Genomic DNA, 23,851 nt, shown 5'->3' with positions numbered 1-23,851 from the left:
AAGATGTCACCTTGGCACATGAGCTTTCCCTACCTTTCCCGGGTCCTATCTACTATCATCCTATCATTCATTCATTGTAGGTGTCATCCCGATCTCAGCCTAGGTACTATACAGCTCAGCTCCAGGCAGTGGTGTGGCGACCTTACTCCAGTTCGCACTGCGAGTGCCGCTCAACGTTCCCAGTGCCTAAGTAGTATTTGAAGCAAAAAGGAAAGAAGTATGTTTGTTCCGAGGACAAGAAAGAGACGCATGAAAGTGGAGGGAAGAAAAGTACAAGTACATATTGTTACTTCCATTGTGCAAAAGAAGAGGGATTGGACTTTATGATGCTCCCCAAAGCGCACCACCAAATTTGACCAAAGTAGACTAGCTGCATTTCTGACCCGATCACTTTCCTAATTCGTTCCACTGCTACCTTTCCTGTTTTCCATCCAGGTGCAACCACTACTATGTACTGGGGTACCACTCCTACCTCGTGTTGGCCTTCATGCTATCGCTACTACTAGTAACACCACCTACACCCTTTCTTCATTGCAAGTAGAGGTTCAAACTGTCACACTAATTAGCATACGCCCATGGGTCGGCACGATTCCACCTGGGCAACTGGCCCGGGCCAGCCCGATCGGTCGATTTAAGCACCGGGATCGATTGTGGCTCAGTTCCTGAGTTAAAAAGAGCGAAGCGGATTGAAAAGTTTTGAACGATCGTAGACTGGATTGCTCTGCATCCTAATAGTACCACCGAACCAATAATTGCTGAGCAGGATCAAGCACGAAAAGAAATCAGAATAGCCCCGTGGAAAACGCTAACGGCGAAACAATGCCCAGAAGAAGCCACCAAATACCAGGCACTGGCCCAGAACATGCTGCGCTCTCTCCTGTCGCCGTCTGAGTGGGTTCGTTACTGCTCGGGCTAGTTGTACCACCAGCGCTTGTGGTACTCGCCGTAGCAGTCGGTGCAGTGGACAAAGTTTGGCCCGGAGTGGCAGAACTTGCACCGTCCGCTGTTGACGCCCTGACGTCGCCGACCCTCGCACAAGGTGTGTTCAGATTCTTCCCTGGTGATGACAATGTTTCGTAGTAGTAAGCCGAGGATGCAGTCTTGTAGTAGTCCAGGCAGCCGTCCCAGAACCCGTCAAAGACCGACGGAGCGAAAACGGAACTCGTATAGCACAGGCAGCTGGCTTGGACTGAGAAGGGTGGAGGCGACGAGTTTATGTTGTCGCCAGAGCAAGAGGCTTCCATGCTATACCAAGACGAGCAAGAAATCAAGTTGTGGTCGATCCCTGTGTTGGTGCGAACGTCGCCGACCGATGCACAAGGACTCCCTGTCTGGCCACTTCCAGCAAGTGAGGTGTATAGTGGTGGCGAGGCCGTCGAAAGATAGGCGAGGCACGTTTCGATAGCTCCATCGTAGACTGAAGGCTGATATACCGATCCCGAATAGCAGAGACAGGAAGCGGCAACGCTGAAGCCTTGATCGAAAAGGTTACTCGTACTCGCAGAGCATGCCGCAGCAATACTGTTCACGAGCTGGCAAGATGCAAGGTCCCCGTCTTGACGAACAAGAAGGGAAGGAAGCTTGGGAGCCTGGGTGATGGCGAATGCTGACCCAAAGAGCCCAAATACCAGCGGAAGATTGAAGTTATTCCACATCTTGGTGAACAGGTTGGACACTGATACTGAAAGAATTGCTGCCAACTCACTCACATCGATGTGAGATCGTGAGTACTAGTACTACTACATAGTACTTCTATCATCTAAGTAAATGGCACGGCGCGGGCTGGAAGGGCCCGCACAGGATCAGGAGGTTAGTGGTGTCCTACCTACGTGCTCTCTGACGAGTAGCCATCAAAAAGGCCAGAACAAACTATTGGGCAGCTAGGAGGCAGCCACTGCCCGGAGGCAATTGCAATCGTCTCGTATAACTACCAGCAAACAGACAAGTGAACTTGAAACTAGAGAAACTTTGGTTTGACTTTGGCAGTTTGTGTGACCATCCGAAACGTGGCTGGGCCATGTCGCGTCGAGAGCGGTCGAGAACAGCCCTATCTCCAACGCACCCAACTGAGACGGTTCAAACCTAGCGAATACGAGCCAACAAGGTTCCACCGTCGGACAGGATGGGCTGGTGACACTTCTGAACCTCGTGTTTCTATAACCAGTCATCTCCAGGGGTTCGCGTCCTGTCGCTGGCCGGTCTCCATGATATTTCAGCCTGACAGTTCGCTTCAAGACCACGATGTCCAGTGCAGATTTCCTACCATCGCATCGCAATGTTTTTGATTTCGCTCTCCCTTGTCTCTGCAGCGTGGTAGAGATCGAGAAATGGCAGCACCTGAGCGACCCAGATCTCACCACTCAGGTCGAGATCTTTCCTTTCAGGACCACACCTCCGCGCAGGTTCTGCCAATGCGTACGGCAACAGGCAATTTTTCGCAGTCTACACAACCCAACAAAGCCGAAGGCTCGGACATTGACAGGGCCATCAGTCTTGCCATATCCGAGCACTCTTCGAAAGAGGGTGACGGACCTCTAGTGACAGAGCCAGCATCAAGCGAAAAAGGCCACAATGGGAGAGCAGTGCCTTCAGATCCTAGTGCTAGTGTCAAGCCAAGTATGAGGAAGAGGAGGGAAATCGCAATTGGATGGGTTCCGGCATGTCTCGCTGTCATAATGCTGGCACTGACAGCGCTGTACGCTATTCGGCCAGATCTGTGGAAGAGCGACTTTATCAACTCGTCTCCAAGCAATGCAATTTTTGTTCTCCGAGCCTTATCCGAAGTGACTGCGTTCTTGCTTGCGATTACTGTGGCCTCTGCATTCGAGCTGTTGCAGTGGCTCCTGACCGTCCGCGAAGGCGGCATACCGCTGACCGAGTTCTTGTGCCTCCAAGAAGGAACCGGGATTCTGGGACTGATACAACTTACTGCCGAGGCGAAGGCCAGAGCTAGGACGAGGCTCTGGGGAAGTCTCAGAATCCTTGCTGTGGTCTTGTTGCCGATACTGGGTGTCTTGATCATGAGTCAGTGTTCCGCCCCGGGTTAACAGCTTTGTTGAAGGCCGAAAATCTCACTCTACTATCACAATCTGGGTGTGCTAACTTTGTACAGGCGAGGTGGGCACAGTGCTCAGGTTCGACAAGGTGGGCCAAACAGCCGCACCATTAGGCTTCGGCTTGGGATCTTTGAACACCAGCGTGGCGGTGACGTTGTCTCCCCTTACGGACATACTACTTGGAGCCTCTTTCAGCCAGTTTCTGGATGATCCGACTCATGCTATAGACATCTCAGATGCAAGCCGCAGGAGGGCTTGCTCGACCACAGCCGATTTGGGAAGTGGACAGACGTGTGAGAGAGTTATTTACCTCGTTGCAGGGCAGGAGGAGATAGCTGCACAGATCACTACAGATGCACATCCAAGAGCCGATTCCTGGCTCGTTGAAGATCACCAAGGCTATGTTCTCCGCTTTACTGAAGGAGATCATGGCTGGGCGTTTGAAAATGGGACAGAATGCCGGACTTACTACACCGAGGCCGTGGGAGCAGCCCTAGGGGTTTTCAGGCTTTGTGCGAAAAATGTCGCCTCGAATCAGATACAGGCGAGTAAGTTTTTAACTATGTCCTTCTGAGACTGTGTTGACCTCTACAGGAATCTCAAGCTGCAGCTACAACGACACCCTCTACGGAAACTGTGACAAGGAGTCGACATGGAATTCAACACCAACTTGGGCCACGAGCCTGTCCTCTACTTTCCGGCATGCTAGAATCGCGTATTCGAGGCTCAACGGCACCATCATCTCTCACGAATTCAGCAAAATGTCCGAAACTGTCGCACCACTCAATTCAAGCGACCTACTGCAGGCATGGGACAATTTCCTAGGTCTTGCAAAGTCCACAGACCTGACAACATCTACCACTCTGGAAATCTTGGGATTGGGAGCTGGAAAATTCATGTTCCCAGCAATGATCGCTTCGATGCTAAATGCCATCACTGCAGTCTCTTCACAAAGTCCGGCCCTCCAAACACGGGCAGTCAATGCTCTACAGGCACTGCTAGCAATACCCATTTACTTTTGTCAACCGGGATACGTTGAACGGCAAGCTCTCTCGGCGCTACCAAGCAACGTTCTGTTAACTAACTACGACAAAATCATCCTTCCTGACGGACTGGAACGCAACAGCCCCGTGTACTTCACCGTAAGCAGAAACCAGATTGTCGTGGGACTCGCGTCTATCATAGCTTATGTGGTCCTGGGTGGACTCGCCTTGATACTGTGTTTTATTGCGCTGGGCGGCGCGACATTCACCGAGAGGTCGAGACATGTCCCCGACACCACCGCGTTCCCACTGTTGGATTTCTGTCGTCATTGTGTTGTAACGTCCAAAATCGGGATGCCCACAGCAGGGGGGACTTTCCAGAGCACCGAGAGCTACGATGGAGTCGCCATAAGGGAGATGGACGTGAAAATGGCTCACAACGCTGTGTATTCTTCCGCCTACGAGAGTCGAAAAGAATAGCGTCGAACCTCCCTCCAGTCGCCACCTGGTGCTGGGCAGGGCCGCAGGGCTTCAAGTTCTTTTGAAGGCAGCCAGTACTGTTCGTGGACTCGGAGCAGAGCGGAGCGGGGGAGGCGAATGATAGACTCCTCCTGTCCTGTAGAGCCTCGTGGGAAGAAAGTCCTGGCCCTGGCATCCTCGACAGTGACGGTGATGCTTCTCTCTGTCGCCCACAGTCAAAGCTGAATTCGAGATCCCCGTGGCAGCCTTCAGCCCAGTATCGCCACTTCGAAGGGAAGGCAATAGCAGTATAATATACCACCGTTTCCCACAAGTTCGCAACACCACCATGCCATGAGCAAGTCTTTGGGCGCTTTCTCCGCGTGGAGATGTTTACAGCCATCCGATGGCCGGTTGGTGTGATCCCTTGCCTCGGATCCGGGGCTGTGGACCGTTTCTCATCCCCAGTCTGGCTGGACAAAGCTGTCTGGCACTCTAGCCAGGAGCGTAGCATGACACGCGTGCACGCCCAGCGGATCAGTGTGCGACTCGCACCCAGCGGCTAGTGAGCCGGGAAAAGGGAGTCGTTGGCTTGGCCCCCCTATCAGATTCGTCGGAGTACCTAGGCATGCTTCCGTCCGTGCTTGCGTCGAGAAGCCTCAATTGTATACGCTTTTTCAGACCCGCAACGATGCTTCACTTTGACGGTCGCTCGTTCGACTCTTCTCGTTCGACTTCATAATTCCTGCACTCCTACTCGTCGCCGGAGAAGGGGGCCCCGGATTTCAGTGAGGGGCTGCCTCTCCCATTGTGGTCAAGTTTGAGCAACAAGCTCCAAACCATTGCGCTGATTCTTCGTCCATGGCCAATCACCGATGTTGGGAGGCGACCGATGGACGACATGAACATCTGAAGTCATTGTTCCTGCTGGATGCCGTCAGCCGTGCATTATCCGGGTGTGGGTTGATGGGAGGAAAGCAGATTTATACAAAGGAGGCCAGGGGGAGCCTGGCGAGCGGGAGTTGCGATCAACCCTTTTGTTTCTGTCGCTCTCTCCCCAGGCTCTAACAAGCCGCCTAACAATATGGCTACCGTTAGTGTCACAAGTCTGATTTCCTCTTCTAAGCACTTTGTCACTACTTACCCGGTCCTCTTTGTCGTGGGCCTGTTTGTGATTTCGCTGGTATACAACAGGTTCAGACCAGGACTCAGAAGCATCCCCGGACCTCCAGTCGCCGCCTATACCAAGCTCTGGAGGCTGTATGATGTCTATAGAGGGCACGCCCACATCACCGCCATCAACCTGCACAAGAAATACGGTCCGGTGGTTCGCATTGGCCCCAACCATGTGTCCCTTTCCGACCCTACACTGATACCCGTCATCTACGGCATCAAGGAGAACTTTACAAAAACGGCCTTTTATCCGATACAATGTATCTCATGGAAGAAACAGCCAGAGATGAACCTCTTCTCTACCCGTGACCCGGAATACCATCGCATCGAGAAGCGCAAAGTCGGAGCCGCCTATAGCTTGCCGAACCTACTGCAGTCAGAGGCAGCCATTGATTCTTGCGTTACTCTGTTTATGGATCGCCTCAATGAATTTGCTTCAAAAAGAGAACCTGTGGACCTTGGTGCTTGGCTACAATACTTTGCTTTCGACATCGTTGGAGAGGTCACTTTCGCAAGCAAGCTTGGGTTCCTCGAGCAGGGTAAAGATGTTGATGTATGTGTCCCCAAATTGATCCCCGAGTGCCTGCTAACCTCTCATTCCAGGGTATGATGAAAGCCATCGAAGGCATGCTTGCGTATGCATCACTATGCGGCCAAGTCCCTGAACTGCACCATGCTCTCCTGGGCAACCCACTGTTCACACGGCTGATGCCCGCCATGGAAACCTGGAACCAAGTGCTTGTTTTCACGCTCAAGGCCATCAACGGACGGGCAAGCATTAGACGAGACGGCGAGCTGATCAACGCCGACGTCGAGGGTCGTGACATGCTTAGCCGCTGGGCATATGTCAAGTCGTCAGATCCCCTCAAGATGAACACTCGCGACATCGTGGTCCACCTGTCGACCAATGTCTTTGCTGGCAGTGACACGACCGCTATCGCCCTTCGTGCCATTGTCTACTTTCTCTGCCGCAACCCAGAATGCATGAATCGCCTGGTTGGCGACATCGACAACGCAGATAAACAGGGGAAACTCAGTCTCCCCATCACCTTCAAAGAAGCCACCACGGTACTTCCTTATCTAGGTGCCGTGGTCAAGGAAGCCATGCGTCTTCATCCCTCGGTGGGCTTGCTGATGGAACGGCATGTCCCCGCTGAAGGCCTCACTGTTCAGGGCTACCACATCCCCGCAGGGACCATTGTGGGTATTAATCCTTGGGTTACCAACCGCTCAGATGTCTTCGTCCCAGAGCCCGAGAAATTCAACCCAGATCGGTGGTTGACGGCGTCCGACACCCAGCTGAAGGAGATGGACAGCATCTGGGAACTGAATTTTGGAGCAGGCAGCCGCAAGTGTATTGGCCGCAATATCTCCTGGATCGAAATCCACAAAGTTATACCTGAGCTACTCAGACAGTTTGATGTCGAGTTGACATACCCGGAAAAGGAGTGGCACATTTGTAACCATTGGTTCGTGCAGCAGGAGGGCCTCATCTGTACCCTGAAGAAGAGATGATCAAGGGTAAATACTGAATGAATATGAGCTGCCATTTCTCTCGGAATGCCGTACTCCTTTCCACCACACTGGCCTATCGAGTCCCCCTGCCCCTTTTTACTATCATATTATCACATTATCACACTGGTCGGTGGACGTGACTCCCGATGCACTATTCTCTGCATTTTAAACCTGATCAGCTCTGCAACTCTCCTGGACCTATGATCATCTACTTTCTGGCCCTCAACATTCCCAACTTTTGCCTTCGAACTGCCAACACCACCCTCCTACTAGTCCAACCACCATCCTTCCCTCCAACCCGCTCCTACTCCTCCAAGAACGCGAAGAAGACGATCATGTTGCCGTGCGGATCAATGAGATCGAACTGGCGATAACCCCATGTCTTGTCTTCGGCCGGTCCCATAGCCGTCTGTGGTCGACTTTCGTCGGCGGACTGAGGCGTCCCGGTCCAGTCGACCGCGCCTGAAGGCCGCAAACCCTGGCCAACGAGTCGCCCGTACAGATCATCTAGAGCAGACACAGTGCTCATCATGATCATGCAGCTCCCGCGGGCGCGTTTCTCGTCCTGGAGGATGTAGATGTTGGCTGCAGCGCCGGGCCCCGCAGCGATGGACGCGAATGTCGGCTCCGCGGTATCGGCAGGGTGCGTGGAAATCTGAAAGTCTGGGAAGTAGCTTCTATAGAAGTCGAGAAGCGAGGTCAGGTGTGGCGATGTGAAGAAGGGGATGATCTTTACTGCGTGGGAGAGGGACATTGTGACGGAATCCTCAACTCCAGGGTATCTTTGAGTGAAATGGCTGTTTCAAAGGGCCGAGCGGCGAAGAGGGAGTCCTTCGAGACTAGTGAGCTACAGGCTGTACACATATATGTAGCTGAGAGGAGGCATTGCTGCACCATGAATACGGATACGGAGTACTTGATCAATACCTCGATGTCTGCCTGGCATGTGCCTGAAGCCTAATAGACGAAGTAACCACGTTGGGTACCTGTATGGCTTTGGGGGATCTCTGCCACCAATTAACCGTCCAGCAGTTGCTTGAGGCGACCGAGACCGAACTTATGTATGAATGTGGTGAATGAGTCGCCGCCCAAGAGCAGTAATGAAGAACATGCCGCTTGGCTTGGTCTCCTCGAGACATGGAAGGCTTAACGCTAAACTGCTTAGGGGGCATACGGGAAACGGGTTGCTGGTGCTGCTACTGCCAGTATGCATTGGGGGCCAATGATAGATGCTGTAGGGGTCTCCATCAACGGCATCTCAGGGCGGCATCTCCTTTATCCCAAAGGGGACTGACCTGGCAATCCATCCACTTGGCATCTAGTCCGCGGTTCAGGTTGACCTAGACTCCGTAAAATGCGCCAGATCATCTGTTGACGCTGTCTTTCCACGACCTGCCCCGGACTGTGTCAGGTGTCAAATATTTTGTCACTCAGACCACAGCCCTACTTGAAAGACTCCGACTCTTGCTGACTCATGGATCGAGCAGCCCTCTGAGATGGCCAGGTAGCCCCTCAACATCGACCGACCCGTCACAATAGTTCGCCCAGATCCCGTGTCCCGCTCGAGCCCTCAGCAAGATGGCGATGAACAGGGTGAGGAACGCCTTTGCGCCTCCGAAGAAAGGGGAGACGTTTGAACTGCGAGCTGGCCTTGTGTAGGTGCTCTGACACCCTGTCCAGAGTGGATAATCTAACTGAATCATCCTAGATCCCAATATGCCTACGAACGGTAAGCCCGACTTCATTTGCAGTGGCCCATACAGAGAGTCTCATATCTTGATTGTAGAAAGGAGGCCATTCAGAAAACCATCATGGCCATGACCTTGGGCAAAGACGTCTCCGCTCTCTTTCCGGATGTCCTCAAAAACATTGCGACATCTGACCTCGACCAGAAGAAACTAGTCTATCTATACTTGATGTCAGTATGCTGGGACTCGACCAAATCCTTTATGATACTGACGTTGGCTACAGGAACTATGCAAAATCACACCCCGACCTCTGCATTCTCGCCGTCAACACCTTTGTCCAAGATTCCGAAGACCCCAATCCCCTCATCCGCGCCCTGGCGATCCGAACGATGGGGTGTATAAGAGTTGACAAGATGATTGATTATATGGAAGAACCCCTGCGAAAGACGCTCCGAGATGAATCGCCCTATGTTCGAAAGACCGCCGCGATCTGCGTTGCAAAACTGTTCGATCTCAACCCTTCCATGTGTCTGGAAAACGGCTTTCTGGAAACGCTACAGGAGATGATTGGTGATCCGAATCCGATGGTGGTAGCAAACTCCGTCCAAGCCCTCGCGGAAATCAACGAGTCGGCACCCGAGACGGACGCCCTGCAGATCACACCCAACACGTTAAAGAAGCTCCTTATGGCTCTGAATGAGTGCACAGAATGGGGCCGTGTCACGATCTTGAGTACCCTGGCAGAATATAAGGCACATGATGTCAAAGAGGCCGAGCACATTTGCGAAAGAGTGGCTCCCCAATTTCAGCATGTCAACTCGAGCGTGGTTGTCGCTGCCGTTAAGGCTGTTTTCCTGCATATGAGATACCTTCCATCGGAAACGCAGCAGTCATACTTGAAGAAAATGGCGCCTCCGCTGGTCACGCTGGTGTCCTCGGCGCCGGAAGTACAATACGTTGCCCTCCGCAATATTGACCTTCTCCTGCAGAAGCAGCCTGATATTCTCAGCAAAGAAATCCGGGTCTTTTTCTGCAAGTACAACGATCCGCCGTATGTCAAGTTTCAAAAACTTGAGATCATGGTCCGTATAGCAAACGAGACAAACGTTGATCAATTGCTGGCCGAATTGAAAGAATACGCCTTGGAAGTGGACATGGATTTTGTGCGCCGAGCCGTCAAGGCCATTGGGCAAGTTGCCATCAAGATTGAAAGTGCCAGCGAACGCTGTGTCAATGCTCTGCTGGACCTCATCAACACAAAGGTGAACTACGTGGTGCAAGAGGTGATTGTCGTGATCAAGGATATTTTCCGGAAATACCCAGGCTATGAAGGGATCATCCCTACATTATGCAAATGTATCGACGAGCTGGATGAACCGCATGCGCGAGGGTCTCTGATTTGGATCGTCGGCGAGTATGCAGAAAAAATCAGCAACGCCGGTGACATTCTCGGAGGGTTTGTGGATGGTTTCGCCGAAGAGTTTACGCAAGTAGGTTCACCGCATCTCCCCCACTAGACAGATCACTGACAATCAACCAGACCCAGCTTCAGATCCTTACCGCCGTGGTTAAGCTGTTCTTGAAGCGACCGCAAGCCGCCCAAGGTCTCGTCCAGAAGGTCCTCAACGCTGCAACTGCCGAAAGCGACAACCCCGACATCCGCGACCGAGCTTATGTGTACTGGCGACTTCTCTCCAACACGAGCGACCAAAACGCCCCGAAGAACATTATCCTTTCTGAAAAGCCACCCATAACCACCACAATCCAATCATTACCACCCGCGCTCCTCGAAAGGTTGCTCGGTGAGCTTTCCACGTTAGCTTCGGTCTATCACAAACCGCCAGAGCAGTTTGTTGGCCAAGGTCGCTTTGGAGCTGATGCGGTACAACGAGCTGCGATCGAAGAACAAATGCAAAATGCACGCGAAAACCCATTGGCCGCAGCGGCAGCGGCAGCGGCCGTCCAAGGCAAGGCTCCCGAAGCACAAAACAACATCGAAAACCTACTCGACATCGATTTCGATGGTGCCGCGCCTGCATCAGCGTCGGAGAAGCCTTCTGACGGCCTGTCTGGCTTGGAAGGACTTGCGGGGACACCACAAAGAGTGGCTTCACCAACGGTCGGCCAGCCTGCTGCAGCAAACAACATGGATGATTTACTTGGAGTGTTTGGCAATGGAGGCTCATCTGCTGTTCCATCGGCCACGTCTGCGTTTGGGGGAATGTCCGACAGTGACATCCTGAACGGTTTCGCTTCGATGGATCTTTCCCAGTCGCAACCCCCACCCGCTAAACAACAACTTGACAGTGCTAGCGGAAAGAAGACAAACGAAGACTTGCTGTCCCTGTTCTAACCTGAAGTGGCCAATCACTCCAATCTCAATAGGTGATCGGCGTAGGAGGATGCACATTCCTAGAGACAGGTTCAGAAATGAAGCCTCTGTCATCCCTGCCAAGGCTTGGAGAAGTGTGCCTGCACCTAAGGAATCGGTGCCGAAGCCGTGCATACCGTCGGAGCCCAGGCTATCGAAAGTCCACTTCCACATCATCTCCCGGAGGGGTCACCAGAGGTGGCACAAGGCTCAAGCTTTTGGACATATTTTTCAGTCATGCTGTGAGCGTTTGTGCCATCTGGGGAGTTCTGGGTCGTTGATACTTATGCTCAGGTTCTCGTGGCTACCAGCACGGCCCATACTCCCAGCATCCCGCGACCAGCTGTAACATTGAAATTCAGACATATGGCTAGAGTTCATCCATCAAATGTGCCACGACACTGTCTCTGGGTCAGGTCGACCAGACGTATGATGATTGATTTCTGGGAGAAACACAAGATTTTCAGCTCAGAGCACAATATACCGCCTAGCGTGCGACCAGTCGACAGCAATTGCACCGTGGTTGAAATAGCATGAATAGAAAGAGATTTAAAAGTGCAGCGACCCTGTGCGTTGACAGCAGAACTCAGGTGTAGCTTCTTTCGCTCAGATTATCTATTTGTCTTACTTCACGCCTTTATGGTTGTTGTCTAACCCCGTACCTTGAGAGGTTCTTGGAGATAATGGACGACAAGTCGTCAAATTGTCAGAGATCTTGGTGCAGCAGGCGTGAACCCTGCAAAGAGGGTTCTTATTATAGTTGAAGCAAGGCTGAGGCCCAAGGCTGCAGCTGGTGGCAGAACGTTCCTACATGACTAAGCCGAGTTTGCCCTAAGCCCTTTTCGGACGCGTCTGGGCGCATCACTTTCAAGGGGACGTCAATTCCTTCACGGTACAAAGGCCATTAGTTCTGCACCTCAACCACTGTATCTAGACTTCTTCGCCATATTGCCTCGCCAACCAGGGGGGCCTACTTCACAAGGATCGGGCCAAGGGGCACTCAATACCAACACACCCAGCAAGACCTATCCTCAGAACTTTCATCCAGCTTGAGACACTGCGCTAGTCAAGCGTCGGCAGCTGCTTTTGGATTCACTATATCCTGAAATTCCTATCACGCCTGGGAGATTGGCATCATAACACGAAATGTCCAAGTGAATAACTAGATCACCGACTTCGTGCTCTCTCTGCTCTACCTACCAACCCTCTCCCAACTTCCATCTGGGGCTAGAGTATCATGGTCATCTGCAAATACTTCCTGCAGGGAAACTGCAAATTTGGCGGTACGTTTCCAACGCTGTGATGACAACACACATCTTCTTCCTGGACGTGACTGACGGTTACTTCCTCACAGCCAATTGTCGGAACGAGCATCCTGGTGGAGGTGGCTTTGCAAATCAGAACAGATTTGGCGCGCTCTCGGGCAACAGATTTGGAGGTAGTGGCGGTGGCAGTGGTAAGACGCCCGTCTCTATAGCCCACCTCATGCCTCAGCAAGCTGCGTGGCAAACTGACATTTTTGATATTTAGCTCGGAAAGATGCCTGGCAATTCAACCCGGACGATATCCCAAACGACCTTGGAGCTGGGAAAGGTCGACCAAAGTGGATTCTTTCTGCATATGGCCCGGGCAGAAATGCTCCAGCTTCGCTCCTGGTAGAGAATGAGTTTAGCTCCGAAGAAGTGCGCGTGAGGTTCTACGAGCTTGCAAGCCAAGGCAAGGAGAACGAAGCCGACCAAGAAGCCATCACGCTGTGGAATAAAGCCGAACAGAGCATCAACCAGATCCTCAGCAATGCGCGCGATGTCGAGAAGTTTGTGCTGGACGCGGAGAAGAAGCGCCCTAACCGAGACGACTTTACACAGATGGATGGAACGAAATCGCGGGATCAATTTATCAAGGACTTTGAATCGCAGCCTGCTGCTTCGAGTCCGTTCGGCGGGAGTACTGGTGGCGGGTTTGGCCAAAGCTCAACTACAAGTCCATTTGCGAAGCCCGCTGCCTCGTCATTCGGCCAGCCTGCCCAATCCTCCGCTTTCGGGACCTCACCTTTTGGGAAGCCAGCATTTGGGCAAAGCGGCTTTGGCGCTGGAAGTTCAACAAGTAGTCCATTCGGAAAGCCTTCTAGCGGTGCCGGGTTTGGATCGTCATCAAGCCCCTTTGCAAAGCCGGCTTTTGGAAGCCCTGGGTTCGGACAGTCGTCGACCTTTGGTCAGCCTTCGCAACCAGCATCTACTACTTTCGGACAACCTTCACAGCCTGCATCGGCCTTTGGCCAGGCTCCACAAACAAGCTCTGCGTTCGGCCAACCTTCTCAGCCCTCTTCCGCGTTCGGTCAGCCGGCATTTGGTTCATCAGGCTTTGGGTCGACCCCCCAGAAGAATCCCTTTGCGCCAGCCTCGGCATCAAGTGGTTTCGGTCAGGCTTCCTCCCCTTTCGGCCAACCCTCTCAGCCCGGCTCTGCATTCGGACAGACCTCACAGCCTGCGTCGACCTTCGGACAACCCAGCCAGCCCTCTTCAACCTTCGGCCAACCCAGTCAACCTTCTTCAACTTTTGGCCAGCCCAGTGAGCCCGCTTCAGCCTTTGGACAGGCATCGCAGCCCACATCTGCCTTCGGCCAGCCGTCAGCATTCGGTAAGCCCACATTCGGGCAAGCAGCTTCAGCATTCGGACAGTCACCTCAAACGACATCTGGCTTCGGGCAAGCACCCACTTCCACTACCTCGCCATTCGGTCAGGCTGCATCTACTTCAGCTGGATTTGGTCAAACCTCTGCTCCCGCGTTCGGACAGGCTGGTCCGGGGTCCGGCTCTACACCAGCATTCGGCCAAACTACGGCTCCGGTGAATCCTTTCGCTCCCAAAACTGCAGATGTGCAATCCAAAGATGAGAACATGGATACAACCACCCCCGCGCCTTCACGTCCGGCATCGCGAGCGAACCCTTTCGAAACATCATCCGCGCTGCCTACAGCGCCTCAGCCGCTTCAAGCAACTCCCGCGGCTTCCCAACCTTATGCAGCCGCGAAACCCATCATCAACACTTCGACAACTCCTCACCCGCTTATCAACCGGCCCCCGCACGCCGTGCACTACACTCAGACCCTCCCTCTCCAGCCCACTCAAAAGGACGTCTCCGGTCGCATCATCACCTCCTACCGCGGCCAACGCGTCGAATACATCAATTCCATACCCTGCTATCGACGTCCCGACGGCCAGGGCATGGAGAAGATCTGGTTTCCGGACGCCGGGGCCACACCCGATGTCGTGGCATTGAACAAGGAGGACAAGATCGAGGACTGCGAAGGAAGGAAAGAGGAGTATACAGACGACGTGGTGGATCGCTACAAATATTTATTTTCGGAAGGGAGGTTCCTGGATGGCAAGATTCCGCTGGTGCCGCCCTTGCGGGAATGGGGGATTTACGACTTCTGAGCGGCGTCCTGCTTGTTGACTTGGAGATTTCTGGACCTTCGGAATTGCATTGTATTACAAAGACAGACAGACAGACAACAAGTCGGTATGGATGCGGAAAACAGGCAAGGCGGTGGGAACTGCGGAAAATTGCACCCTCGGGCTGGCACATGTATCTCTACGAGATCCGGGCCAAAGACACAACCCATGCGAATTCTCTTCTTCGGAATATCTTGTTCATTGATTCCTTGACGTTAATCTTGCCTCGTGAAAAAAAGCTCTCTACTCCAGGAGTTGTAGCGGCCGGAGCAGAACCAATGCATCTCCCGGTACCTGGCTCGAGCACAACCATCCGCCACCCTTTTTCGCTAATCTCCCATTCCGACCATATTCTCCGCCAGTCCGTCGTGGGAGATAAAACAAAATCGAATGGATCCGAGATTACGCCTTTTCCAAGCTTCGAGCTTCTATGCCGCAATGGTGACCTCGACCTCGACCCCGGCCTCGATGTTGATGATGATCTGCTTGACCACCTCGGTCGGGGCGTTGAGGTCGATCAGCCTCTTGTGGATCCTCATCTCGTACATGTCCCACGTCTTGGAGCCCTCGCCGCAGGGGGTCTTGCGCGTGGTGACCTTGAGGGTCTTGGTCGGCAGGCGCACGGGGCCCTTGACGCGGAGGTTCTTGGTCTTTGCGCGGTCGAGCAGCTCCGTGCACACCTTTTCCAGCGACTGCACCTTGCGCGAGGTCAGGGTGATGCGGATCTTGTGGATTTTCTGGTTTCATCAACACACAAACGAAGAGTTAGCGGATCATGATCATTCGGGACGCATGGGAGATGGAAGAGTATGAGGGCAAGGGAGTCGGTGGGTTTGAGGGAGGGAGGGAGGGAACAGAAACGCACTGGGCCTTCGCCGAAATCCTTCTCGGGCTTTTGGAAAGACATTTTGAGCGGCTTTTTGTGGAGGGCGCTTTGATGTGATGTTTTGGTCGAGTGGGATGCGATTCAGAGGTCTGAGAGAGTGTCGGCGCCAATCAAGACCTGAACGACTGGGTTCGGTAAAGTGATGAAAGGCTGAAGGAAGGGAAAGGGTCAAAAAGGAAGAGCAATTCAAAGAACTTTGCCTGCGGTGGTTTTCGATAGCGACGGCACGAGCTGGCGCACAGTGCGATTGAAATCTTGGCGGCGGCTTGACCCGCAGACTAAGCCTGTTGTGGAACGTTCTCCAACGGTTTAGTCACTGACGATGAAGTTGAACTTGATTTGCACTCTGGTGAGCCACTTTTTCCGACTAGGTCTTGACTTTCTAACAGGTAGAGACCTATATTTCCTGGAACTGAGTTTGGGACAATTGCCGTCCTCCTGAAAATGGAGCAGGTCCCAGGCATACAGGGCGGCCTCCCGCCTTTAGCCCTCTACCCGGAACCAACCGTCAAAGCCAGCCTGCCGGCCGCTGAGTGGGAAGCCTGCCTCGACTCATGGCTGCTCAGCCTGGAGTTTCGCCTCCGACTGCCAGACAAACTTTTCTCCAAGTTCAGCTTCGGCCAGGACGTCAGTGGTGTGGCTTTTCTCGCATCGTTTCTCAGGTCAACTCGGACGGAGAACGTGACACAACCATCGAGCTTGCAGAAGGAAAGACTGCTGCTGAAGCGCGCATATCTACTCCTGAGGCGACTCCTGCTCGTCATGGACGCGCCTTTCGACTACGACACAGCGAACCTCATTGAGCTGCTGTGTCAGGCAAGCATGCAGTATGCAACCGTGTCGGACTGGAGGACGACGCTGAAGACACTCTGGAAGAGAGATCACTCCCAAATGACGAACGCAGTGGAGGCCTGGAAAAAGTCCGCCTCAGCAGATCTTTCGGCACAGCCCGGCTCAGGAGCGCTTGCGAGTCAACTGCGTGAGATGAATGCCTTTGTCAAGGTCTCCGCGGACGCAGGCCTCGTTCTCATGACAGGTTCAGATTACCTCGAAACGCTGATGGAGGCCTACGGTCGGCTGCAGACGGTACCTGATACAGGCTTGTCTCAGAGAATACTGACCGAGCACATCTTCTATTGCCTGCGCAGTCTTATGTCCGACGGTACTTCCCATGGATCGCTCCTGCTAGATCACCTTTACTTCATGAAGTCAGAGGCCGATCGACTCATGAAGGCAAAACCCAACGAGCCAACATTGTCGTCAAGCCTGGTCTGCAGTACATCTTTCCTAAGGCACCTCGCATCAGACTCTCCTGTAACTTCCAGTTGGCGAGGTCAGGGACTGCTAGAATCACTCAGCACCTATCGACAAAATACTGCGCATTTACACCCTCTAGTCAGCCCGAGAAGACGAAAGGTTGCGAAAGGCAAAGGCAAGGCTGATGTGAACGAAGAGATGCACATTCATAAAGCCTCCCAGATATCACAAGTGCACGACCTCTTTCCAGATCTTTCCAACCAGTATATCCTCAAGCTTCTCGACTATTTCCATGATGACACGGAGGCCGTGGTGGCCGCGCTACTAGAGCCTGATTCTCTCCCAGCTGGACTCCATGATCAAGGGGTGTTCGAAGGACCTGATCTCGACATTGCGGGACCACCGCATGATCTTGCGCCACATTCGACACCTCCCCTTCTTCCAGAGAGGAGGAACATATTTGATGGAGATGACTTGGACAAGCTTCGGATATCTACAGGTCGACTGCACAGAGGGCGGAAAGACGTCGGGATTGACCACGCCGAAACGGAGCATGAGCATACACAGCGAAAAGCGGCAATTCTGTCGGCGTTGGCGGCGTTTGACTCGGACGATGATGAGCGGGACGACACTTACGATATTGCAGACGTAGGTGGAACAGTGGATTCCACCCTCGACACTGACACTAGGCCGCAACCAGAAAGAGTTCCTGAGCAGAATCCCCACGAGGAGAAATTGTTCCGAGCGTGGAAAGGCAACCAGGAGCTATTCGCACGCGACAGCAAGACCCGGATATCCAAGGTACGACAAGATCTGAAACGCGAGACGGAAATGAGTGATGAACAACTGGAAGGATGGGCTATCATGCTGAAGAAAGACCCTAAACTGCAAGATCGCCTGGAAAAGAAGTACTCGGGGACGCAGACTTTCCGAGGAAATCAAGTTTCACTTGCTTCGACACGATGGCAGTGGGACAACACCCCTGAGGCTAGCGAGGGAGAGGGTGAGGCTGGAGGCCGACGGATACAGCAGGCGCAGATCAGGGGAAACCGCACATGGGGACGTGGTCGTGGCGGTGGTGGGAATACTGCCGGCCCCAGTGGTGACGCAGCAACCCAGGCTGCCAGGAAGCGAAAAGAGCAAGGCAGGGGCAGGGGCGGAGCGAGCCACAACAGACGCGAAGGAAGAGCCCGAAAGATGGGTAGAGGTATGGGTGGAGGTGCGGTACAACAGTAGAGATAGGAAAGGAGAGGCGTATAGCCTCTATATACAGAATGACAAGTTCCCCAGCCTTGATAAGTGACCGTGAAGGGGATATGCAAGTCCTATATCCAGTGGTCAATATGGTACTAATGATCCAAGGGCAAGAAAAGGGGATGCATCGAGAGTTATATACAAGCTCGGCTCAACCTTCCGTTTTGGGCGAGGCGACGCTTGGTTTGGCAGGAGTTTGTTTCATCAGCAAATCGTCACTTGGACTGCGGCGAGTGTCGCATGCCTCTGTTCGCCAAACAATTTTCCTCCTTCTACGATCCTTCTCTGCAAACTCTCGCTGACGAAGTGGGAGCCATCTACTACCGTGTTGGATTTTGGGCATAGAGACCTGATGCTCTCCTAGACAAAGGAACGACAACGGGCGGTGGCCGTGGTGACAAATCTTTCACCGTGAACCGGCCAAGCAGCAGACCGACAGGCAGAACTTGTGCCTGCAATCTCTGCCATCATTCTAAGTTGCCAATAAGAACGAATATCGAATCAGCACAGACCAGCTCTCAATATCCCCAACCTGAATCTTCTGAGTCGGTCCCACCCGAGGCCGATATGCCACTCACATCACAGACTGTCACCACATAGATCGACATACCTGGAGATGACAGACGCAGCCACGGCCAACGGCACCACAAATGGAGCACATGAACCGTCTTATGACACCTCCAATATCCTGGAAGCTTTACAAGTCATCCACAATCCCGCCACCAAGAATGAGGTTAGGAGGCAAGCGTCGGAGTACCTGGAGGGGTTGAAGTTGAGCAATGAAGCGCTTCAATATGGCTGTGCCCTCTCGAGCGACAAAACGCAGCCGCCTCTGGTACAACATTACGGACTTTCCGTGCTCAGCCATATCGTCCGACATGAGGTTCACCATCTTTCTGAACAGCAAACCAATCAACTTCGGGAATGCATCCACGAGCTGGGCCGGTCGATCCAGGACAGGGATCTTGTTTTCATTCGCAACAAAATTGCCGAGCTATGGATCGAATTGGCCAAGCGCTACTGGGCTCTGGATATGTTCGGCCTGGATGAGCATTTGGTGTACCTATGGGAACAGGACCTCGTACATAAGGACTTTGTTCTCACGATACTGGAAAACTTGTCGGAAGACATCTTTGTTCGGGATGATAGCATTGCCATTATGCGAGGGCGAGATTTGAACTCCGCGCTTGTCGAGATCTTCACATCCAGCTCAAACTTCGCAGGAGGCATCAAGATCGGCGAGACCACCCACCACATGCGCTATGGAAAGGACGGCTGGCTCACCAGAATCAGGCAATTCCTCGAGGAAGCAATCCAAAGCCCTAGCATAGAGGGACAGCTCAAAGAGGTCATCCTGAAGGCTCTTGCCACTATACGCTCAGCTTTCACGTGGGTCATGACACCAGCTGTTGTACAATCGATGGCTTTGGCAGTGACATGTGGATTCCTGACCCAAGCAGATCCGGACCTCATCATGGCTGCCATCGACAGTCTACTGTCGTTGTACGGAAGAGTTCGCCTAGAAGAGCTCGAGGTGCAAGCTCTTGTGCATCCACTAATCCAGCCTGACAGTATCGCAACACTACGACAGCTATACAGCTGGTCTGTTGTTTCAGCGAATGAAATGGACAGCAGCAAGTATGTCATTTCGAAAAAGCTCTCGGAGTTGATGTCCCTGTTTGCGGATCACATGTGCCAATACAAACCTCCGGACGTTGACACTCTCGACCTTTTCCCCTTTTTGCGGTTCTTGACCATGGTCGCAGAACATGAAAGTCTGATAGTCTCCATTCCAGTGGTTCACTCTTGGGTCAAGATGCTGGAGGTACCGAGCTGGCGGACAACTCCCGCCGTATCACAATGTATCGGTCCGCTTCTGGAGGTAGCGTCACAACGACTCATGCAGTATGATCAGCTCCCGGAGGATACCCAGGAATCTGTGGTGATTTTCGTGAATGAAGAGATCGAGCTCTTTCCGGAACGCCAGGGGTTTTACATGAACTATCGCAGGCTCTGCTCGGCTGTCATTGAATGGATCTGTTTCGCACAATTGGAAGACGCGATTCACGCCGTCATGAGTCGAGTTGACGCTCTCTTAAATGACATCGAATCAGCGGAACAGCAGTTTGACATTACGAGGTATGGACGCGTGTCGATGCATCTCCTCCGCGCCGACGCCTACTTTGCCATGGTCGATGCAGCATTCAAAGGATTCGATCGATGGCAGGGGGCACACCGAGAAAGTTCAAGTCCGGAAGAAGACCAGCTCGGGCAAAGAATGCGGGAAGAGACTAAAGCTTGGATGTTGAACATGATGAACAATAGGCACTTTAAAGACCCGCAGATCAGGCAACGCCAGATCAAGACGGTAGTCGAGGTTTCCAATCGAGCTCTGAAGAAGGACACGGGCTTCGCTTTTAGCGTCCTGGAGCACATATTGTCCTCGTTCATCATAGCTGGGCAACAAGATTCCACCTATGCAGACGCTGTCGAGGACCTGCACAGCTATGCTACGAGCGAGTTGAGGCGCTTGTCGTTGCAACATGCCGACTATTTTGTCACCTTCTACGACCAGCTCCAAGCGAAATTCTCAGATCTAATAGATCAGATTAGTGCCAGTGAACGACTGCAGGTTGATTTGAAGTCTACGCTCTTCTCAGTCATCCAACATGCGACCGGGGTCGACTACGCCCAACGTCAAGCCAAACTGGAAGAATTCCTCCGACCGATTGCCGCAGCCTGGGCAGACCAAAGCTTCCAATCCGCTTTAGGCAGCTTGGAGTCTTTTGCCCATTTCCAAGGGTTCGACCAGGTTGGACCGTACCTGGCGTCTTTAGGAGCAGGCAAAATTGAAGATTGGTCTGCCGTTCCCTACGATAATCGTGGAGTGCAGATTCAGAACGAGATGTCGTCTGCTTATGCAAGATTACCTCTTCGAGCCACGCGGATTTTCCTGAGCATATCTACCGACAGACTCGAGCAGGGTTCTCAGCTCCACAGTATGATATGCGACTTGTGGTCACCCATGGTCCCAATGATGCTGGAGTACGTTCTCCGTCTTACGAGCTATAACCACCAGTTGCACAATCCCTCATCGTGGCCGAATGTCCCCCCTGACCTCGAGGGTGTCATCCGACGAGTTCTCCGAGACCGATACTGGCAGTCGGGGATCTCGGCGGGTTCCATGGGCGAGTTTCACAGCCGGGTCAAAGCCTCCAAGTCAACGCTGGAGGGATTTGCATCATCAGTGCGCGGGAAAATACGAGGACACCTCGAACAATGCTACAGCATCCTCCACACACTGGGTAGGCTGGGCCCGACTTTCTACAGCTTGCAGCAACTCCCTGAGTTGATCGCACAAGCCGCCATTGATTCGGCAGCTCCGCTGAGCCCGCATCATTTCTCTGTCATGCTCCAGATGCTGCCGAAGTTGATTGACGAATGTCCGCCGGGAAGTCGGCAGCATTTCCTGACTCCAATCATCCAGTCCGTCCTTGTGCAGATGGACACCAAGCTCTCAATTGAGTGGGAGAAGATGAACCAACGGAAACAAAACAAGCATGACGAGGAGAATCTTGGAGACGAGATGAGAGATGACTCGGTGCTGCGGCAGACTACCTATCGGGCCGTCAATCTGGTTGCGCACTGGTTGCAGCCGAAGCGCGAACAGGAGCTGAGCTCAAAAAAGTCGATTGTTAATCGCAACTACTTGATCGACGGCAGTCAACAAACAATGCGCGAGTTTTTGCTCTCGAATGTGCAAATCCTGGAGAAGCTGCTTGTCCTCATCACCCATGCGCTTGCGTTCAAGGACATGAAGTCGTCCTACCAGATGCTCATGACTGCCCACCGTCTTGTTCCAGAGTTTGCATCCGACCGCTTCGTTAGCGGCCAAGAAGCCGCCGCGGTGCGCGAGTACATCTCGACGGAGATGCTCAAGACCGCAATCACTTGCTTGAACGACGGCTATTTCGCCGACCAGCAGGTCTACTATGCCCAGCTGATCGCGGGGATCTGGCTCTCGTACGGGTTGCCGAACCACGTCCCCGCCACAGAGACCACGCCCGCTCACGAACGCCAGCCGTTGACCTCGACGCCCCAAGACGTGATCCTCAGCTTACCCGGCATGACCGAGGCAAAGGTCAGCCACGCATCTGCGTTGCTTCTCAAGGAGGCCGCCGTGGGCAGCCGGTCAAAGAGGCTCCGAGCCATCATACTCGCACTGCTCGAGGGCGTCAGAGGGGTCCGGGTTAGTGAGCTGGGCAAGATCGACACGAGGCAGCAGCACTCGAAGATCTTGGAGAAGTACAAGCAAAGAGAGATGTTGAGCATGCAGGGCGTCGAAGACGCGGGGCAGAACGTCGGGAGCGGCCCTGGGGACGACGGAGCTGATTTGGCGGGAGTGGCGGACATGTTTTCTGGCTAGAACTGGGGGGCAAAAGACCGCAAACAACCACAACAACGACTGCGGGGAATAGAGTAGATGTTATGCGCACGTTGGATATCGAGGCGGGCAGCGCTCGAAGGCAGGCACGTGAAGCTCAATGCGAATTTTGCAAACGGACGTCAAAGCCAGCCTCCTCACTGCGAGATGATCGTCTGTAACGGAACGATGCATTCCTTGTCCCAATGCTGTCTCCTGTATCGTGAGGTTTTTATTTTATGTACATGTCGGGTTGATAAAGGTCTTCCCACATCTCTTCATCCTCTTGGGATTCCTTGGTATCTGTGCCTCCTTGACTCTCGGATCTTAGGGGATGTTCATTGTGCCGCTCAGAAGGGGACTTGCGAGCGTTGGGAGAAGAGCAGGATTTGGAGCATATGTCAAGCTGAGCCGGAGGTGACCGCTGATAGAAACGATGAGAGGTGTGTGTGTGCCGCCCCTCATTCCACCGTTCTGCTCGGTGTAGCTGTAAATGTCGGTCTCACGAACCTGCGGGAGCAAGGTCTGTTAGCATGCCATCTCGTGCTCGGTGACCCATGTTCCTTTTTTTCTTGTCATGTTCCTCTCCGCCGTCGAGTCGTTGAGGCGCTTCCCCTACTCCGCCCTCTTTCAAGATAATCACAGTCTAGTCCCGCGCAAGACAGAAGGATAACCAACCAACCACCCAGACAAATGAGAGAGAGAAAGAAAAAAAAAAGGGACGTACCGATCACTGTTATACGCCCCGCTCTGGCTCCCGAGCAACTCCTTCTCCCTGGCCAAATCGGCATAGTATCTCCTGACCTGATCCCGGTCCTCCTCCGCCTGCAGCAACGGCGTCAGGTGTATCCGACTCCACATCTTCTCTCGGGCCATTTCGTGTTTCTCGCGCTGTCCGACGAACACCTGGCGCCAGCCGTAGGCCATCACGAGTCCGACGCCGACGAGGTACCATAAGGGTTTGAGGCCGCGCGTGGGGATGTTACGCTGCGAAGCAAGACAAGGACAGAAAATGTTAGTGCGCTGCTATTGCTGCTGCTATTGCTGCTCTCGGACGAGAATGGAGGAATTGGGGGTAGAGGAAAGGAAGGTGTGTGTGTGTGGAGGGTGAGCTCGTGGACGTACTCTGTATTGAACGGCTTCGTAGCCGCCCGTGGGCGGGAGGTCTTGAGGCATGGTCTATAGGTCCTCCAAGGCTGGCTGGTCTTGTTGGATGTGTTGGGACCTACATAGACAGCGCGAGTGGTGGTGAAGGGTAGCTTGGAAGTTCGAGATGAGGTCAATTGGAGGCTCGGGTCGGGGTTTGCCCAATTTGGAGCAGAAGCTTAAAG

The 23,851-nt window shown here is 53.2% G+C and overlaps 8 protein-coding genes across 8 annotated transcripts; 5 read left to right on the top strand and 3 right to left on the bottom strand.

Moving 5' to 3' along the window:
- The first annotated feature begins 2,266 nt into the window (after positions 1-2,266).
- On the top strand, positions 2,267-4,841 carry PV07_07831 (uncharacterized protein). Its single transcript, XM_016394946.1, has 3 exons — positions 2,267-3,024; positions 3,113-3,604; positions 3,651-4,841. Exons 1-3 carry the CDS (start codon positions 2,328-2,330, stop codon positions 4,517-4,519), a joined length of 2,058 nt encoding a protein of 685 aa, XP_016248365.1. The 5' UTR covers positions 2,267-2,327; the 3' UTR covers positions 4,520-4,841.
- A 2,384-nt stretch (positions 4,842-7,225) lies between these two features.
- PV07_07830 (uncharacterized protein) lies at positions 7,226-8,269 on the bottom strand. The gene is made up of 2 exons (XM_016394945.1): positions 8,081-8,269; positions 7,226-8,017 (listed from the first exon to the last, which is right to left on the bottom strand). Exon 2 carries the CDS (start codon positions 7,938-7,940, stop codon positions 7,491-7,493), a length of 450 nt encoding a protein of 149 aa, XP_016248364.1. The 5' UTR covers positions 7,941-8,017; positions 8,081-8,269; the 3' UTR covers positions 7,226-7,490.
- Positions 8,270-8,534: 265 nt separating this feature from the next.
- Positions 8,535-11,859, top strand: PV07_07829 (uncharacterized protein). The gene is made up of 5 exons (XM_016394944.1): positions 8,535-8,841; positions 8,895-8,915; positions 8,973-9,104; positions 9,158-10,364; positions 10,415-11,859. The coding sequence occupies exons 1-5, from the start codon at positions 8,765-8,767 to the stop codon at positions 11,225-11,227; spliced, it is 2,250 nt and encodes a 749-aa protein (XP_016248363.1). The 5' UTR covers positions 8,535-8,764; the 3' UTR covers positions 11,228-11,859.
- A 278-nt stretch (positions 11,860-12,137) lies between these two features.
- On the top strand, positions 12,138-14,874 carry PV07_07828 (uncharacterized protein). The gene is made up of 3 exons (XM_016394943.1): positions 12,138-12,528; positions 12,600-12,701; positions 12,776-14,874. The coding sequence occupies exons 1-3, from the start codon at positions 12,483-12,485 to the stop codon at positions 14,680-14,682; spliced, it is 2,055 nt and encodes a 684-aa protein (XP_016248362.1). The 5' UTR covers positions 12,138-12,482; the 3' UTR covers positions 14,683-14,874.
- Positions 14,708-15,792, bottom strand: PV07_07827 (40S ribosomal protein S20). The gene is made up of 2 exons (XM_016394942.1): positions 15,566-15,792; positions 14,708-15,437 (listed from the first exon to the last, which is right to left on the bottom strand). Exons 1-2 carry the CDS (start codon positions 15,605-15,607, stop codon positions 15,129-15,131), a joined length of 351 nt encoding a protein of 116 aa, XP_016248361.1. The 5' UTR covers positions 15,608-15,792; the 3' UTR covers positions 14,708-15,128.
- Positions 15,793-15,943: 151 nt separating this feature from the next.
- On the top strand, positions 15,944-18,138 carry PV07_07826 (uncharacterized protein). Its single transcript, XM_016394941.1, has one exon. It carries the CDS (start codon positions 16,031-16,033, stop codon positions 18,077-18,079), a length of 2,049 nt encoding a protein of 682 aa, XP_016248360.1. The 5' UTR covers positions 15,944-16,030; the 3' UTR covers positions 18,080-18,138.
- A 202-nt stretch (positions 18,139-18,340) lies between these two features.
- Positions 18,341-22,732, top strand: PV07_07825 (uncharacterized protein). Its single transcript, XM_016394940.1, has one exon. The coding sequence runs from the start codon at positions 18,714-18,716 to the stop codon at positions 22,521-22,523; it is 3,810 nt and encodes a 1,269-aa protein (XP_016248359.1). The 5' UTR covers positions 18,341-18,713; the 3' UTR covers positions 22,524-22,732.
- Positions 22,583-23,821, bottom strand: PV07_07824 (uncharacterized protein). Its single transcript, XM_016394939.1, has 3 exons — positions 23,646-23,821; positions 23,248-23,507; positions 22,583-23,030 (listed from the first exon to the last, which is right to left on the bottom strand). Exons 1-3 carry the CDS (start codon positions 23,694-23,696, stop codon positions 22,982-22,984), a joined length of 360 nt encoding a protein of 119 aa, XP_016248358.1. The 5' UTR covers positions 23,697-23,821; the 3' UTR covers positions 22,583-22,981.
- Positions 23,822-23,851: the final 30 nt, after the last annotated feature.

This window comes from Cladophialophora immunda (genome assembly GCF_000835495.1).
Source record: "Cladophialophora immunda strain CBS 83496 unplaced genomic scaffold supercont1.4, whole genome shotgun sequence".
Lineage (NCBI taxonomy): Eukaryota > Fungi > Ascomycota > Eurotiomycetes > Chaetothyriales > Herpotrichiellaceae > Cladophialophora > Cladophialophora immunda.
This window is presented reverse-complemented; position numbering and strand designations above follow the sequence as displayed.